General features: G+C 44.3%; 1 protein-coding gene across 6 annotated transcripts in view; it reads right to left on the bottom strand.

Moving 5' to 3' along the window:
- LCMT1 (leucine carboxyl methyltransferase 1) overlaps nucleotides 1-18,438 on the bottom strand; it is a 75,467-nt gene that overhangs the window by 43,403 nt on the left and 13,626 nt on the right. For all 6 annotated transcript variants that reach the window (XR_004055451.1, XR_004055450.1, XM_030925232.1 and 3 more), the window contains 2 exons: nucleotides 8,567-8,658; nucleotides 4,828-4,949 (listed from right to left, as the gene is read on the bottom strand). Coding sequence is in view for 4 of the 6 variants with exons in the window: in XM_030925232.1 (XP_030781092.1) it covers nucleotides 4,828-4,949; nucleotides 8,567-8,658 (214 nt within the window). In the remaining 2 variants the exon portion in view is untranslated. The remainder of the gene's footprint in view (nucleotides 1-4,827; nucleotides 4,950-8,566; nucleotides 8,659-18,438) is intronic.

The following is an 18,438-nucleotide window of genomic DNA, read 5'->3' as shown; positions in this document are numbered from 1 at the left end:
TAGCTGGGTGTGGTGGTGGGTGCCTGTAATCCTAGCTACTCGGGAGGCTGAGGCAGGACAATTGCTTGAACCCGGGAGGCAGAGGTTGCAGTGAGCTGAGATCACACCATTGCACTCCAGCCTGGGCAACAAGAGCAAAACTCTGTCTCTCAAAAAAAAAAAAAAAAAAAAAAAGCTACTTGAGGGATATGGGTAGAGGGGAAGTGGAAGTAACTTTCCCTAGGAATTTCAATTTCTACAACACCTTTTCAGAACTTTTGCTCACAGCGTATGGGAAGTTAAGGATCACCTAAAATTCCAGAAGACAACGAGAACATTTTCTTGGTGCTTAAAAAAAAAAAAAAAAAGCATATGAATGAAAGATAGCATACTGCCCCGCAGCTCTTACAGGACTTCTTCCTTTTTAAAGAGCTTTCCCACGCATTAGCCCTCCCAAACCTTTTAAAACTTCTGAATAAGAGGTCAGAGCAGAGAAAGCTTACAAAAGGCACACGTGGACCTCTTAAAAAAGACATCCTGCCAGTGTGGTGACTCACATCTGTAATCCCAGCACTTTAGGAGGCTGAGGCTGGTGGATCACTTGAGGCCAGGAGTTCAAGACCAGCCTGGCCAACATGGTAAAACCCCATCTCTACAAAATAGCCAGGCACGGTGGTGCGCATCTGTAATCCCAGTTATTCGGGAGGCTGAGGCAGGAGAATCGCTTGAACCTTGGAGGCAGAGGTTGCAGTGAGCGGAGATCACACCACTGCACTCCAGCCTGGGAAACAGAGTGAGACTCTGACAGGTTGATGGGTGCAGCAAACCACCATGGCATGTGCGTACCTATGTAACAAACGTGCACGTTCTGCACATGTACCCCAGAACTTAAAGTATAATAAAAAAAAAAAGAGAGAGAGATCCTGTTTCTTGAGAAGGGGACAAAATGACTGTGTGTGACAAGTGATGCTTCAACTTCTTATTCTGTGATTCTTGATGGCCCTTTTGACATTTCACCCCAAATAGCCTGCAAGAAACTGACTGGAATGGAAGACACCAAGACTGGGAACAGCTGCCACAGCGCAGGAGGAATGGGGCACCCAAAGAGGACTCAACATGGCTGACCACCTCACAGACTGCCAAAATTGACCCTGCTTCCCTCCACAGGGAGATGGAGAGAAGTAGGTTGTACGAATCCTTTGGTTCTATGGAAACAGAATTCCGGAGACACCAAGAAATGGAGACCCCTTAAAGCTTTTCACTCACCCATTATTCCTTTTTTTTTTTTTTTTGAGACAAGGTCTCGATTGGACGCCCAGGCTGGAGTGCAGTGGCGCAATCTCGGCTCACTGCAGTCTCAACCTCTAGGACTCAGGTAATCCTCCCACCTCCGCCTCCCAAGTAGCTGGGACCACAGGTGTGCACCACCATGCCTGGCTAATTTTTTTTTTTTTTTTTTTTTTTTTGTAGATATGGGGTTTTGCCATGATGCCCAGGCTGGTCTCAAACTCCTGAGCTCAAGCAATTCACCCACCTCAGCATCTCAAAGTACTGGGATTACAGGCGTGACCAACTGCACCTGGCCCCTTTATTCCTTTTTTGTGACAAGACTAACTCTTCTTTGTCCTGTTCCCGCTCACTGCCAACAGATAGGAGTCTTTAACTGTACAGTCTTGGGCTCCTGAGATTTTACGGAACAAGCTCACACCCATGACTCACAGCTAAACTTCTGCTGGTGCAACCTAGGAAGCATTCCGGCTGGAAGGTCCATGAGACACTAAGACCCACCGACAATGTTTTTGCTATGCTTTTAGAGACACGCACATACCTCTAAAACAGAGATTGGCAAACTGCTTCTGTAAAGAGCCAGAAAGTAAATATTTTAGCCTTTGCAGGCCAGATGGTCTCTGTTGTAACTACTCAACTCTGCTGTTATAATTGTCATATGGCTGCTGAAGCACAATATGCAAACAAATGGGAGTGGCTGTCTTCCAATAAAACTTTATTTACAAAAACAAGCTGTGGGCCAGATTTGGCCCTGGGCTACAGTTTGTAACACCTGCTCTAAAAAAGCAAACAAATGTAATATATATACATATTTATATTTTAAAAGAAACTTCAGACCAAAAAAAAGGCCTTCAGCCCAATATAATTACCAATCAAAACCAAAACATTTCCACAAAGAACTTTCAGACACTATACAGTCTTCCTTCCTCACTACTGACTGACTGCCTTCTTCTTAGGAGGGGTACATAAGCCTCAGGGTACTTTGCTCAAAAATAAGAGGCTCAGATTTATTAATTATTAATCCACCTACAAGACAGGAGAAAAAAAAAACAAAATGCGAGACAAATCAAAGGGGTCTCAGGTCCAATAGCAGGATCTCTCCAGCGGCCTCTGTTAACACTGACATAGCACATTCTCTCACACTGTACTGTGCTCTGGTTCCTCACACCACACCATGGGACAACTCATTACAAAAACACAATAGGTCAGCCTGGCGTAGTGGCTCATACCTGTAATCTCAGCACTTTGGGAGGCTAAGGCAGGTGGATCACTTAAGGCCAGGAGTTTCAGACCAGCCTGGCCAACACAGTGAAATGCTAGCTCTACTAAAAATACCAAAATTAGCCGTGCGTGGAGGTGAATGCCTGTAATCCCAACTACTAGGGAGGCTAAGACAGGAGAATCACTTCAACCCGGGAGGTGGAGGCTGCCGTGACCCAAATCACACCACGGCATTCCAGCCTGGGCGAGAGAGTGAGTAAGACTTTGTCTCAAAAACAATGACAGAAAAACAAAGACACAACAGATCTACAGAAAAGGGAAGGTCACCCTCCTGAAAAACCACAGAGGCTGTGTGCAGGGGAAAGAGGAAGAAATGTGGAGTTTAATGGGCAGATTCCAATGCTTGATCCCTGCCCCAGAGCCTCTGGCTGCAGGATCCTGGAAGACAATCTTGCAGTCCCATTTCCTTCATCTGTGTAAAATACCCTTACAGAGTTCTCAAGTTAATTCATGAGGTCACGTACGTAAAAACACTTCATAATGTTAGTGATTATATCTTGAGATGAGAATGTAGAGGCAAACAAATACCTACACTCTGTTGAGGTCACTGATTTCTCACTTTAGTAAGAGAAGGGTTGACAGCTCTGATGACCAAAGACCTTCATATCAAGTAAACTGATTAGGGACAGAACAGATAAGCAGGTCTTGGTCAACATCCGCAAAAAACCTGGAGAAACGCACGTACCCATTACTGTCACCTGACGGACCTGACAGAACCAAGCAAAATCTGTACAAACCTACAAAAAAAAAAAAAAAAAGGCAATTAGTGAGGACATTTTTTTTTTTTTTTCCAGAGACAAAGTCTCACTCTGTCACCCAGGCTGGAGTGCAACGGCACAATCTCGACTCACTGCAACCACCGTTCTCCTGGGTTCAAGCAATTCTGCCTCAGCCTCCCAAGTAGCTGGGATTACAGGTACCCACCACCACACCCAGCTAATTTCTGTATTTTTAATAGAGACAGGGTTTCACCATGTTGACCATGCTGGTCTCTAACTCCTGACCTCAAATGATCTGCCCACTTCAGCCTCCCAAAGTGCTGGGATTACAGGCGTGAGCCACCGTGCCCGGCCAATCAGTGAGGACTTTGTAGGGAAACGGTTTGGCTATAAAAACTAAGCCCAGGAGGCCAGGCACGGTGGCTCACACCTGTAATCCTAGCACTTCGGGAGGCCAAGGTGGGCAGATCACAAGGTCAGGAGATTGTGACCAGCCTGGCCAACACGGTGAAACCCCATCTCTACTAAAAATACAAAAATTAGCCAGGCGTGGTGGCGTGCACCTGTAGTCCAAGCTATTCAGGAGGATAAGGCAGAAAAATCGCTTGAAGCCGGGAGGTGGAGGGTGCAGTGAGCTGAGATTGCGCCACTGCACTCCAGCCTGGGCAACATAGCAAGACTGTCTCAAAAAAAAAAAAAAAAAAAAAAAAAAAAAACCTAAGCCCAGGAGTCAAAGACCACACTCTAGTTTTCTTTCCCTGTGAGAATGTAATTAGACCTGCATTCATACTCTAACAGAGCAGTTAAGAGATCAAATCAGAAAAAGACTACAAAATGGCTTTGCAACATATTATCATCACCCAGCCATACAAATCTCCAAATTTTAACCAAGATGCCATTATCCTGACAAAATCTTAGTTACTGTCAAAATTACAAATGTAGGCTGGGCGCAGTGGCTAATGCCTGTAATCTCAGCACTTTGAGAGGCTGAGGCAGGAGGATTGCTTGAGGCCAGGAGTTCAGGACCAGCCTGGTCAACATAGTGAGACCACTGTCTCTACAAAAAAACTTAAAAATCAGCCAGATATGGTGATGCATGCCTGTGGTCCCAGCTACATGGGAGGATCGCTTAAGCCCAGGAGTTCAAGGCTGCAATGAGCCATGATTGTGCCACTGCATTCCACCCTGGGTGATGGGGTAAGACTCTGGTTCAAAAAAAAAAAAGTTATAAATGCATGCATGGCCTCTCCATTCCAGCAATTCTACTGGTGGATTTTTTCCTCCTGACATATTTCTACTCATACTGAGAGAAATATAAGGGTTTTTATTATAGCTCCATTTGTAACAACCATTAGAGACAACCTAAAATATCTGTCTCTAGGGCCCTGGTGAGATAAAACAGGACTGACAGTCGTAGGGGCATCTAGGCAGATGGGACAGGGGTGGGAGACAAGCTTTCACTGCAGAACTTTTAATATATTTTTAAATTTCGAATTATGTGAAACTCTTCCAAAAATGAAATCTAAACACTTGGAGAGGGAGGAGGGGAATTTGAACATACCTTTAATCTCCAGAAGGTGGTATCCATGCCTGCCCCAAGGTTGATAATTTGACAATGACATTCTGTCTTCCGTAGAAATGCCTTTGTAAGCTGACTGACACCATGGACTCGAGCAAAATATCCTGCGGGGTGGGGAGGGGGGGCACAGAAACAAGCTATCACACAGTGATGACAGAAATTATCCCTGTGAAGCCCACCCCAGCAGAAGAGCAAAACAGAAAGCATGCACCCTTCTGCAGTGTCACAGGTTAATCTGCAGACTCTACGGGAGAAACAGCAACTTCCAAATTCTCTTTTTTGTTGTCGTTGTTGTTTTTGTTAAAGGCATCTGAACCAAGGTAAGTACAATCTATTTCATGAAGCAATTAACTGCCTTTGAAAAAATGAGCTATATTTTTATATATGAAAAATAAGTGTTTTACTTTGAAATGTCTGAAGTCCATCTTGGAAATGTGCCTTTCCTGGCTATACTGAAAGCTACTCTGGACTCAGGTAAACCTGAAAATTGTGAGATCACATGAAAAATAATATTATGGGTCAGGAAACGGAGTAGATGAATGTTACCACAAAGGAAGCTCTATTTGTTATCCTGTTCCCTTCACCTCCACCCTGAATGGGTTAGTCTCTATGTAAAATGGGGGTCACAGAGAAGACCAGCAAATTGCTGCCTAATAAAATAGCTTGCTACTAAAAACACAAAAATGAGCCAGGCATGGTGGTGCACAACTGTAATCCCAGCTTCTTGGGAGGACGGACCACAAGAATTGCTTGAACCCAGGAGGCAGAGGTTGCAGTGGCCCAAGATTGCGCCACTGTTAAGTTTTCGGGTGGAGGGTTGGGGAAAAGGAGATGGGAAATAAAGAAGAAAAGACCACAAGGTCTGTCTGTGCTCTAAAACTCTGCTGCTCAAAGTATATGCATGGCTGTTAACAGTATGTGACTATTTTAAGAAAAAAACCTCATAGCATTTAGAAACTTTATTACAATTTGACAGAAAAATTTCAAGCCTGTTCAATCTACTAATAAATGATTTGGAATTGTACATTGTATGTCATTTTCATTTTATTTTTCTAGATCATTTCTATTGTATTTTACAGAGCTATCATCCGTGACGGATCGGACATTGGGGGAAAAATGTCCTCACCATACACCATTTAGGAGGCACTCCAATTTGGCTGCATTCTAAAGGTTCAAATCCAGGGTACAAGAGAGGGGTGCTGCCAGGGCGTGGGGTGGGGGTCTTTGCCTGTGCAGCATTTATTAGGAAATCTGCCTCAAAAGCAGGGGAGGGAATGCAAAATAAAATTGCATGTCCTTGTTTTCAGAAATCACCACTTCAAAATTTCTTGGCGTTTCTTATAGAACCCACCTACAGGATCCAACTTGAGGACCAAGATTCCCTGCACACACAAGAATTATGGTCATTTGGTCAATTTCTCAATCTGGCTGAGAATAAGGCAGGCTCCCGTCTCAAAGCCTTTGACTTCATTGATGGAAATTATTTGCAGAGCCTAATAGTGTCTTAACACTAAAATAAGGCAACAAAAGTAATTCTCCATCTCTTCCCTCTCAGGCTTTACACTGCTAAGCCAGAAAGGAGCTGAATGACTACCTTTCCTGCATACTCTGCTGTCTGGGAAAGAGCAACTGGGGACTTAACACATTCAGGCTGCTGCCAATCAAACATTGCACATGGCACAAGCATGTCCAGATAGAGACTTCTCTTTATGCTCCGGAGCTTCTAAGGGGCAGGCATCCAAAACAATATTCTAGTTATGTTCTGGAACAAGTTGCCTGTTGGTGCAAGCTTCAAAATAAATAAATACTTAAATGGCCAACCCTATGCATACTGTGAGCTGGGGAGGAAAATAAATCTACTGAAGACTCTTTTTTCTTGAGACAGGGTCTCACTCTGTCACCCAGTATGGAATGCAGTGGTACAATCTTGGCTCACTGCAGCTTCGATTGCCTGAGCTCCAGTGATCTTCCCACCTCAGCCTCCCAAGTAGCTGGGACTACAGGTACATGCCACCACACCTGGCTAATTTTTTTTTTATTTTTTGTAGAGACAGGGTTTCACCATGTTGCCCAGGCTGGTCTTGAACTCCTGAGCTCAAGTGATCTACTTGCCTCAGCCTCCCAAAGTGTTAGGATTGCAGACGTGTGCCACCACACCCAACTCTGTTGAAGAATCTTTTTTTTTTTTTTTTTTTTGAGCTGGAGTCTTGCTCTGTTGCCCAGGCTGGAGTGCAGTGGCGCACTTCCGGGTTCACGCCATTCTTCTGCCTCAGCTTCCTGAGTAGCTGGGACTACAGGTGTCTGCCACCATGCCTGGCTAATTTTTTGTATTTTTAGTAGAGATGGGGTTTCACCGTGTTAGCCAGGATGGTCTTGATCTCCTGACCTCATGACCTGCCCGCCTTGGCTTCCCAAAGTGCTGGGATTATAGGGGTGAGCCACCATACCCAGCCCTGTTGAAGAATCTTAAGGGCCAAATCTCCTAAGCCTAGGCCTACTGCTGTCAGCACCTGTGAGCCCTCCCTCATATGAGAATTAGCAGGTCTCACAACACTTTCCCTCCCGCCCACAGTGGGGAACGTCAACAAAGCTGTAAAAGACCCACGTCCTCTAGACTTACAACCCTCAAGCTGTGCGACTGGGCAGATATCCTCAATTTCCATCCTTAGGGAAGATTCATATACACAGACAAGAGGCGTGAAAACTAAGATATGCTCAGCCTGAAATATACAAAAGCCTTTGGAATGTCTCCTTATAGACACTGGGTTATAGAAGAACCCAATTAAATCCACGTAATTAGTCCACACACCTAGATGAGCCATAGGCAACCAACCAACCAGAGGAAAAGTCTGATGTAAACTCTGAGAGACTGTCCTCCTCATAACTGTACTATAAAGCAGTTTCTCCATATTTATCCAATTAGAGTAGGAATACACATGTGAAAAATAAAGCTTTATGTATTTTAATTGGGAAAAAAAGTGATTACTGATAGGGACAGTTTACAGTGAAAGATATTTAAATGGGCTTCGAACATATGAAAATGATCCTCAACGTTACCTATAAATAGGAGAAATATTTTTTAAATTGCAATAAGATACCATTTTTCACATGACAGATTAACAAAGATTAGTACTTTTTTTTCCAATTCATTAGATTTAATAAAATTTCAAAAACTCTCATGATTTTAAAGTGGAAGTAGATATTGTGTTCTTTTTCTTCTAAGTTCCGGGATACATGTGCAGAATGTGCAGCTCCGTTACATAGGCATACATATGCCATGGTGGTTTGCTGTACCCATCAACTTGTCATCTAGATTTTAAGCCCTGCATGCACTAGGTATTTATCCTAATGCTCTCCCTCCCCTTGCCCCTCACCCCGACAGGCCCCAGTGTGTGATGTTCCCCTCCCTGTGTCCATGTGTTCTCACTGCTCAACTCCCATTTATGAGTAAGAACATGCAGTGTTTGGTTTTCTGTTCCTCTGTTCGTTTGCTAAGAATGATGGCTTCTGGCTTCATCCATGTCCTTGCAAAAGAAATGATCTCATTCCTTTTTAAGGCTGCAAACAAGTTTTATAACACACCATGTTGGTGAGGATCTGGTGAAATAAGCACTTTTGCGCACAGCTGGAAAGGGAGCAGACCACAACTCCCTTCGAGAATGAACCCCTAAAACCTTAGGCAGCTGATGAGGTGCTGTTGGGCAGGGAGATGATCGCTTGCCTCTGTTGATTTCGGGGGCCTTCCTCTCTTTAGACAATCTCACGAAGTGCTGGATGTAAGGGTCATGCCAGTAGCCAATGCTTACTGCAAACCTGGAAGGGAAGAAAAAGGAGGAAGGTGAGTAGAGATTGAGTAGGTTCAGGCCAAGGTCCACTGCCAAGTTCCCAGGAACCAGGTCAAGGAACTCGACAAAAACCAACCATCCACCTCAAAAGGCCAAGTGCACGTTTAGTGCCCCGTTACACATGTGAAGACGCAGCCATCCATTCATCTTTATGTTCACGTTACACCACCCATCACATTGCCCACAGTAGGCCTTCTCACTCCCTTTCCTCATATTGCTAATTCACTTCCCAGGACCCTACATAGCAAATAACCTCACTTCATGTTTCATAAAGAAGATGTGCAGCCATTTATTCACTCCGCAAACTCATGGCCACAGTTAGTCAGTTAATTCCACTAAATGAAAAGGCCTGTGCCCAGAGGAAGGGAGACTCAGAAACACTCGACAAACAGCATGAATTAACCCAAGTGTTTCTCCTGACTCTGTATTAGGTGCCGTCCTCTTACTCCCCTTAGAGATGTCAGAGTGGGGAAACCAGGAACAAATGAACACAGCAAGCACGAACAAAATAATGTGGAAAATACCACAGGAGCCTTAATTCTCTCTACCCAGTCTATACCACAAGGAGTTAAGGCTTCGTTTAGCACAGGAAGCCTTCTTGCAACCATGAGAACCAGCTTTAGGACGACTGAGGAGTCATGAAAAGAACCTGGATCCTGAAGGCCATGCTCAGCTGCTCTGGGCCTGCGGACTGCTCTACCTCTGAACATCAATTTTGTGAGATAGTAAGTATCTTCACTCTTTTAACCAATGTGAGTCAGGCTTCTGTTACTTGCAGCCCAAAGCATCCTAGTGATACCCTGAGTAATACCCCCATTTCTTCTTGCCTGCTAAGTAAGGTGAAATTTAGGGTATGGGTGTGTCATGTCTCTGAGCTTCTAGAAGCAGATCATATAGCTTTAAATCTACGACTAAGGCTTACCTCTGGCCTGACTACAGTAAGTGTTGAATTCTGCACAATCTCCAACCTCTTTCATGCACAGGCATCCAAAAAGAAGCACATGTTCAGCTGCTCCATGCAGCAACTCACCAGAGAAACGTGCAAAACATTCACTAATGGACACGATCTGTTATACAAGCCCAGACTGTCCAAGGAAAACAGCATACCCACCGTTTTATAACAGCATACTTTAAAAATGTTTTCAAACAGTCATGACCCATTAATACAACAAAATCAATTTGTTTGTAAATCTGCATTTTTTTTAAATGTCGAACAAAGTAAAATAAAAAATAGGATGCATTACATATAGTAAGGATTAAGACATTCATGACACTTACTCCCGGCTTCAAGCGATTCTCCAACCTCCGCCTCCGAAGGTGCTGAGATTGCCGGTGTGAGTCACCGTGCCCAGCCTACTTCTGTTTCAAGTGTGTGGTGAGGGTGTAAGTGCAATGAAAAACATATTTTCTCAGTGCGGTTGGCAGTTTGGGAAACGCTGATTTCAAAGAAATCATATAGTGTCATCTAGTGGTAAAAGCCACATCTGCAGTTGAAACAAGAATGATAGCCCAGCAACCCACAGATGAGAATACCTATCCCACAGTTTTAAGGATTGGAAGGGACCTTAGAAATGATCTCATCAACCCTAACATCCAGTGCAAGAACCAATGCAACAACAAGTCACTGCTTGACTACTTCCCCAAGGAAGGCACTCACCCCACTGCTAAGCAGCTCTGTTGAAAAGCTGATCAATTTGCCTCCCTCTGGAAGCCGTAACTTGTTGGACTCTTGGACAATAAAGAGCAGGTTCTATCCTCTCACCTCTGGATTCTTCACACTATTCAATACTGAAGTTTAGTCAAGGAACATGTGGGTGTCTGCCAAGTGCTAGGCACTGCGGGTACAGCGGTAAACAAGGAGAGAAAGGAGAGAGAAAGATCATTACAAGATGATGAGGAATGAAGGCTGTGACTCATAGAGAGGATGAAGGCGACAGGGGAAGGCCTCTCTCAGAAGGGGATGGCCGTGGCGAGCCCTAGAGAATGGAAAAGTCAGGTGTCCAAAAGGCATTCCAGACAGGAGAAAGGGCAGGCAGAAAGGCTCGGGGAACACACCTGAGCCTCCAGTACAGAGAGGAGGCAGGGAGGCTGGAGGACAGCAAGACACTGGAGAGGAGGCCAGAGGGAGAAGCAGGCTCAGGATGCAGGGCCTGGCGGGCATCTGGGACTGACCTCAAGAGCACCCTGTCTGTGGTCACAGTGGTGCACAGTGCTAGAGAGTGGTGAGATGCATGGGTCCATAATGCAAACACACGCAGCCAGCAACTCCCACCGGCTCCTACTTCCTAGTGCCACTAACACTTTCCTCCTCCCACTCTGCAAACCCAGGTGACTGCAATGGGTTTCCATGCACCCTAGGAAGAAGGATCTCACTGTCCAGCCTATCAGAGTGGCCAAGATGAAAAGATTTGCCACTCAGTGTCAGGCAGTAAGGAGGAGAGTGCTGTCGGGGGCTGCTGATGGGAGTTCTCAAGGGAGACAAGCAGCAAGTTTCAGGATTTACAGGACATCAGCTGGAGAGTAAGTGAATCAACTGCTGAACAAACTGACAACAAAATTATTATTTTTTTTTTTTTGAGACAGAGTTTTGCTCTTGTGGCCCAGGCTGGAGTGCAATGGCGTGATGTCGGCTCACTGCAACCTCCACCTTCCAGTTTCAAGCGATTCTTCTGCCTCAGCCTTCCAAGTAGCTGGGATTACAGGCGCCTGCCACAATGCCTGGCTAATCTTTGTATTTTTAGTAGAGATGGGGTTTCACCATCTTGGGCAGGCTGGTCTCGAACTCCTGATATCGTGATCCACCCACCTTAGCCTCCCAAAGTGCTGGGATTACAGGCGTGAGCCACCACGCCCAGTCCAACAAAACTATTATTTAATCGAACTTGGCTTTGGAGAGGGATAAGGAAGAGGGCACTCAAGCTGCCAGAACCTTAAACTGGCACAATCATACTGCAAGGCACTGTGATGACAAGTATAAAAGGCCTGAAACACATGCATACACAATGACCACACAATCCCATTTCTAGGACTTAATCCTAAGAAAATCACCAAGAATGGGCACAAAGATTTCTCTGCAGGAACACTGAACACAGAGTGACAGTATCAGGTGAACAAACCCGGTTACAAAACTGTATGTATAGGATGTTCCCAATTTTGTTAGAGAATACATACACATGCAAGGCTGCCCACAGCAGACACCAAAGTGCTAATACACTGTTATCTCTGCACCCTGCATGACACTGTGCATCCAGTTCTGCCTGTCCATTTCCATTACATGTCTCTGCTCCCAAAACTCAGAGAATATCACTTCTATTTGTATATCCTGATTTCACATTTAAAGCCAGACTCAAAGAATCAAACATCTCAGATTTGGAAAGACCTCAAAGATTTTCCCAGTTTTCTTTCAATCCACAAATGCTTTCGGTTTCCATGACATTCACATGCCACCTGTTCAATTTAGTGTGTCTTTAAATCACTCACTTTTTAAAAATACCGAGGTCTGAGGTGCTGCCTAATAATTTTCTGCTAACACAACACTGTAATAATTAGCTAACTACAAAAACGATAAACATCTGTGTAACACCTAAAATCATCTCTTTCCTCCCACGGGAAAGGCAGATCTGGTCCAACCACCTAATGCTTCATTCAAGAAGCATTTACTGACTGAGTCCTATCTCCACGAACATCAAACTGGAACAACGGGGCCTTCTTCTGAAAGGTGTGAAATCCCCTCCAACAGCCATTTTCTCATCTGAGGCGTCAAAGAATGAAAAGGGGCCTCCCTGCTCACCTGGCCTACAAGGATCAAGCCTGGAGTCTCACTTACTTCTTTCATCAACAGTCACCAGGTGCTTACTATGTGCCAGGCATTGTTCCAAATGCTTGACAAAATATGAATACACACAAACAGGAACCCTCATAAGACCCTTCAAGGCAGGCTTGGCTTTACAGATTGAAGTTAAGTCAGTTATATAAACTGTGGAACTTAATTCTATTAACATAGAGAACTGAAAGTTTAATGTAGGTGTTCAAACTTTCTCACCTGGATTTAAATCTGCCCCCCAAACACACTTGTTTTTTCCCCTCATAACACTTGAGTTGCTTAAATGATGTGTGTGTGTTTGTACACATATACACATAAGTCATGTGTTGCTTTAAGATAAGGATACGTTCTGAAAAAACATGCTGTTAGGTAACTGTTGTGTAAATATCACAGAGTGCACTTACACAAAGCTAGATGGTACAGCCCACTACACACCCAAACTACAAGGTATAGCTAGTCCTCCTAGGCTCTATAGCACACTGTACTGAATAACGCATACAACCATAACACAATGATAAGTATCTAAACGTAGCTAACTTAGAAAAGGTACCATATCTACGGATCACTTGAGGTCAGGAGTTCAAGACCAGCCTGGCCAACATGGTGAAACCCCGACTCTATTAAAAATACAAAAATTAGCTGGGTGTGATGGCAGGCGCTTGTAATCCCAGCTACTCAGGAGGCTGAGGCATGAGAATCCCCTGAAACCAGGAGGCAGAGGTTGCAGTGAGCCAAGATTATGCCACTGCACTCCATCCTGGTGATAAGACCAAAACTGTCTCAAAAAAAAAAAGTACCATATCACAACATAAACACAGAAAAGGTACAGTAAAAATACAGGATAAAACATAAAAAATGGGCCAGGCATGGTGGCTCATGCCTGTAATCCCAGCACTTTGGGAGACCGAGACGGACGGATCACCTGAGGTCAGGAATTTGAGACCAGCCTAACCAACATGATGAAACCTTGTGTCTACTAAAAATACAAAATTTACAAAAATTACAGGGCATAGTGGCATGCACCTGTAATCCCAACTACTCGGGAGGCTAAGACAAGGAGAATCACTTGAACCTGGGAAGCAGAGGTTGCAGTGAGCTGAGATTGCACCATTGCACTCCAGCCTGGGAAACGAGAGTGAAACTCTGTCTCAAAAAAAAAAAAAAAAAAAGAGGAAGAAGAAGAAGAAGAGGAAGAGGAAGAAGAAGGAAGGAAGGAAGGAAGGAAGGAAGGAAGGAAGGAAGGAAGGAAGGAAGGAAGGAAGGAAGGAAGAAGGAAAGAAAGAGAAGAGGAAGAGGAAGAAGAAGAAGAAGAAGAAGGGAAAAGAAAAGAAAGGAAGGAGGAGGAGGAGGAGGAGGAGAAGGAGAAGAGGAGGAAGAGGAGGAGGAGGAGGAGGAGGAAGAGGAAGAGGAAGAGGAAGAGGAAGAAGAAGAAGAAGAAGAAGAGGAGGAAGAAAAATGGTACCCTATACAAGGCACTTGCCATGAATGGAGCTTGCAAGGCTGGAAGTTGCTGTGGATGAGTGAGTGAGTGACTGGTGAGTGAGCGTGAAGGCCTAGGATGTTGCTTTACACTATTATAAGCTTTCAAAACAATGTACCCGCAGGTTACACTAAACTTTTACAATTTTTCTTTCTCTAATAAGTTCATCTTGGCTTACTGTAATTTACTTAAATTTAAACTTTTTCAACTTTTTACTCTTTTATAATAACAGGTCTACTGTGAAGAGTTTCCTGAAAAGATACTGCTTTGCTGATGAAAGGAAATGGGCTCTTGAGAAACAGATGTCCTTTCCTAGGATTCTTTCTTTTTCTTCTTCCCTCCTGGAGCAAAGCTGCTCAAATGGACTAAGAATACTCAGCAATTCCCTGGTAAAAACCTATCCTTACACCTGCAAAACAAGCTGTGGGAATTGCATCTGACTCAATTTGCAACTAAAAGCCTTTGGAAGTCAACATTTTGAGCTATCAGATTGAAAGAAAGCAATTTAGGCCAGGCATTGTGGCTCACTCTTGTAATCCTAGCATTTTGGGAGGCCGAGGCGGGCAGATCACCTGAGGTCAGAAGTTCGAGACCAGCCTGGCCAACATGGTGAAACCCTGCCTCTATAAAAATACAGAAACTTAGCCGCGCATGGTGGCTCATGCCTGTAATCCCAGCTACTCAGGAGGCTGAGGCAGGAGAATCACTTGAACCCAGGAGGCTGGTTGCAGTGAGCCGAGACTGCACCACTGCACTCCAGCCTGGGTGACACAGCAAGACTCTGTCTCAAAAAAAAAAAAAAGAAAGAAAGAAAGCAATTTAACAGGAAGTCAAGGCTGGGTGCAGTGGTTCACGCCTGTAATCCCAACACTTTGGGAGGCTGAGGCGGGTGAATCACCCAAGGTCAGGAGATCAAGACCAGCCTGGCCAACATGGTGAAACCCCATCTCTACTAAAAATACAAAAAATTAGCTGGGCATGGTGGTACATGTCTGTAATCACAGCTTCTCAAGAGGCTGAGGCAGGATAATCACTTGAACCTGGGAGGCGGAGGTTGCAGTAAGCCAACAATGCACCATTGCACTCCAGCCTGAGCAAAGAGCGAGAATCCGTCGCAAAAAAAAAAAAAAAAAAAAAAAAAAAAAAAAATTTATATATAATACAAGTATCTCAAATCAATGGGGAAATACAGACCATTCAGTAGTTGGTATGGGGACAAATGGCTAATGATGTAGAATAAAATTAATACTACAACCTTACAACACATTAAAAAAGACAGATGAACAATCCAACCATAAAACCAAAGCCAGAAAAATGATAAAAGAAAAGTTACAATAATTGGAAATAGCCTAAGCATGGCCCAAAACTCACAACCTATAAAGGTAAAGATTGTCAGATTTTGTATCATAAAGATTTAGAACTTCTGAAGCTGGACACAGAGGCAAGCGCCTATATCCCTGCTACATAGGAGACTGAGGCAGGAAGATCACTTGAGCCCAGGAATTTGAGACCAGCCTGGGCAACATAGCAAGATCCTGTCTCAAAATAAAGAAAAAAAGATTTACAATTTCTGAATTATGAAATGTACTGTACGAGTTGAACCAAGAGACAAGCATCAGCTTGACAGAAAATACTGCTACCAAAGCAAAGGCAAAGGATAACTATGCCTGAAATAAAAAGTTCTTACAAATCACTAAGAAAAACACAACCAAACAAGACACAACAAACAGTCCAACAGGAAATAACATGAACTGGAAGCAGTGGCTCGCACCTGTAATCCCAACACTTTGGGAGGTCAAGGAGGGCAGATCATTTGAGCCCAGGAGTTCAAGAGCAGCCTGGGCAACAAAGTGAGACTCCATCTCTATTGGAAAAAAAAAAAAAAAAAAACACATAGCCGGGCATAGTAGTGCATGCCTGTGATCCCAGCTACTCGGGAGGGTGAGGTGGGGGGATCACTTGAGCCACCAGGGAGGTCAAGGCCGCAGTGACCCAAGATTGTGCCACTGCTCTCCAGCCTGGGCGACAGAGTGAGACTGTCTCAAACAATAATAATAATAATCAGGAGAGAGGGTTCACATAAGAAATATCCATGACAGTGAACAGATTTTAAAAGCTCAGCCTCATGAGTGATTATAGGATAGAAATTAAAGAGACAGCCTATTTTCTACCCAGCAGCTGGTAAACAATGAAAGAGACTGAGACTATTCAATAATTAGCATTGCATTCACCATGGGTAGGTACAACTGATATAACATCTTTCAACAAGCATTTTGCAAAAACTTCTCCCTGGAAATCTATTTCACAAGAAAATTCACACACACGTGTAAAAATGCTAATCACAACACTATTTTCAGAGAAAACCAGAGCCACCTAAATGATGAACAACAGAAGAGTGGCCAACGTACGAAACTGCAGAACACCGTGCAGCCATTAAAAACAATGAGACAGATCTCTGTGAAATGACATGGACAATATGCTCCTGTTAGGCCACTGATATGGTTTGGCTGTGTCCTCACCCAAAATCTCACCTTGAATTGTAATCCCCATAATCCCTACATGTCAAGGGCAGGACCAAGTGGAGATAATTGGATCATGGGGGCTGCTTCTCCTACGCTGTTCTCATGATCGTGAGTTTCACGAGATCTGACGGTTTTACAAGCGACTGGCATTTCCCCTGCTTGCGCTCACTCTGTCCTGTCACCCTCTGAAGAAGCTACCTGCTTCTCCTTTGCCTTCTGCCGTGACTGTAAGTCTCCTGAGGCCTCCCCAGCAATGGGAACTCTGAGTCAATTAAACCTCTTTCCTTTATAAATTACCCAGTCTCAGGTATTTCTTCCTAACAGTATGAGAACAAACTAATACAGTCATTAAGGGAAGAAAAAAAGAACTCATTTCTGTCATTAAAAAAATCTTTTAAGAGAAAAAATAATTTGAAATTTATATATATATATATATATATATATATATATATACACATTTTTTTTTTTTTTTTTTTTTTTTTGAGATGGAGTCTCACTCTGTCACCAGGCTGGAGTGCAGTGGTGTGATCTTGGCTCACTGCAACCTCCGACTCCTGGGTTCAAGCAATTCTGACTCAGCCTCCCAAGTAGCTGGGATTACAGGCTCCCACCACCACCCCCAGCTAATTTCTATATTTTTAGTAGAGACGGTGTTTCACCATGTTGGCCGGGATGGTCTCAATCTCCTGACCTCGTGATCCGCCTGCCTCGGCCTTCCAAAGTGCTGGAATTACAGGTGTGAGCCACGGCACCTGGCCAAAATTGATATTCTTGATGTAAAAGTCATCAACTTCGGCAAACACATCCCAAAATTTAATCTGCTCCTTAAAAAAATGAAAACAAGGCCAAGGGTGTTGGCTCATGCCTATAATCCTAGCACTTTGGGAGGCCAAGGTGGGAGGATTGCTTGAGGCCCAGGAGTTTGAGACCAGTCTAGGCAACAGGGCAAAACCCCGTCTCTACAAAAAAAAAAAAAAAATACAAAAATCAGCCAGCCCTGGTGATGCACTCCTACAGTCTGAGCTACTCGGGACACTGAGTTGAGAGGATCACCTGAGCCCGGGGAGGTCAAGGCTGCAGCAAGCTGTGAGTATACCACTGCACTCCAGCCTGGGCCACAGAGTAAGACCTCATCTCAAAAAAAAAAAAAAAAGAAAACAAGGCCAGGTGCAGTGTCTCACGCCTGTAATCCAAGCACTTTGGGAGGCCAAGGCAGGCGGATCACGTGATGTCAGGAGTTCAAGAACAGCCTGGCTACATACATGGTGAAACCCCTTCTCTACTAAAATAGAAAAATTAGCCGGGTGTGGTGGCACATGCCTGTACTTCCAGCTTCTTGGGAGGCTGGGGCATGAGAATCACTTGAACCCAGGAAGCAGACGCTGCAGTGAGCTGAGATCACGCCACTGTACTCCAGCCTGGGTGACAGAGCGAGACTCTGCCTCAAAAAAAAAAAAAAAAAAAGGTTAAAAAAAAAGAAATCAAAAACCATAAAATTTCACTTTATTGATGGACAACTTTTTTTGTTTTTCTTTTTTTGAGACAGGGTCTCACTCTGTCGCCCAGGCTGGAGTGCACTAGCGCGATCTTGGCTCACTGCAACCTGTACCTCCTAGGTTCAAGCAATTCTCCTGCCTCAGCCTCCCAAGTAGCTGGGATTACAGGCGCCCGCCGCCACACCCAGCTAATTTTTTATATTTTTAGTAGAGATGGGATTTCACTGTGTTAGCCAGGATGATCTCCATCTCCCGACCTCATGATCTGCCTGCCCTGGCCTCCCAAAGTGCTGGGATTACAGGCGTGAGCCACTGCGCCTGGCCTGATAGACAAGTTTTACGGCTAATTTATGTTTAACAGAATGTTCTAGTTCTGAAGTGGCATGTCCTCTCTGGGGATGGAAAGCAGCACCTGCCTTGAAAATAT

The sequence above is a fragment of the Rhinopithecus roxellana genome, chromosome 20 (assembly GCF_007565055.1).
Source record: "Rhinopithecus roxellana isolate Shanxi Qingling chromosome 20, ASM756505v1, whole genome shotgun sequence".
Lineage (NCBI taxonomy): Eukaryota > Metazoa > Chordata > Mammalia > Primates > Cercopithecidae > Rhinopithecus > Rhinopithecus roxellana.
This window is presented reverse-complemented; position numbering and strand designations above follow the sequence as displayed.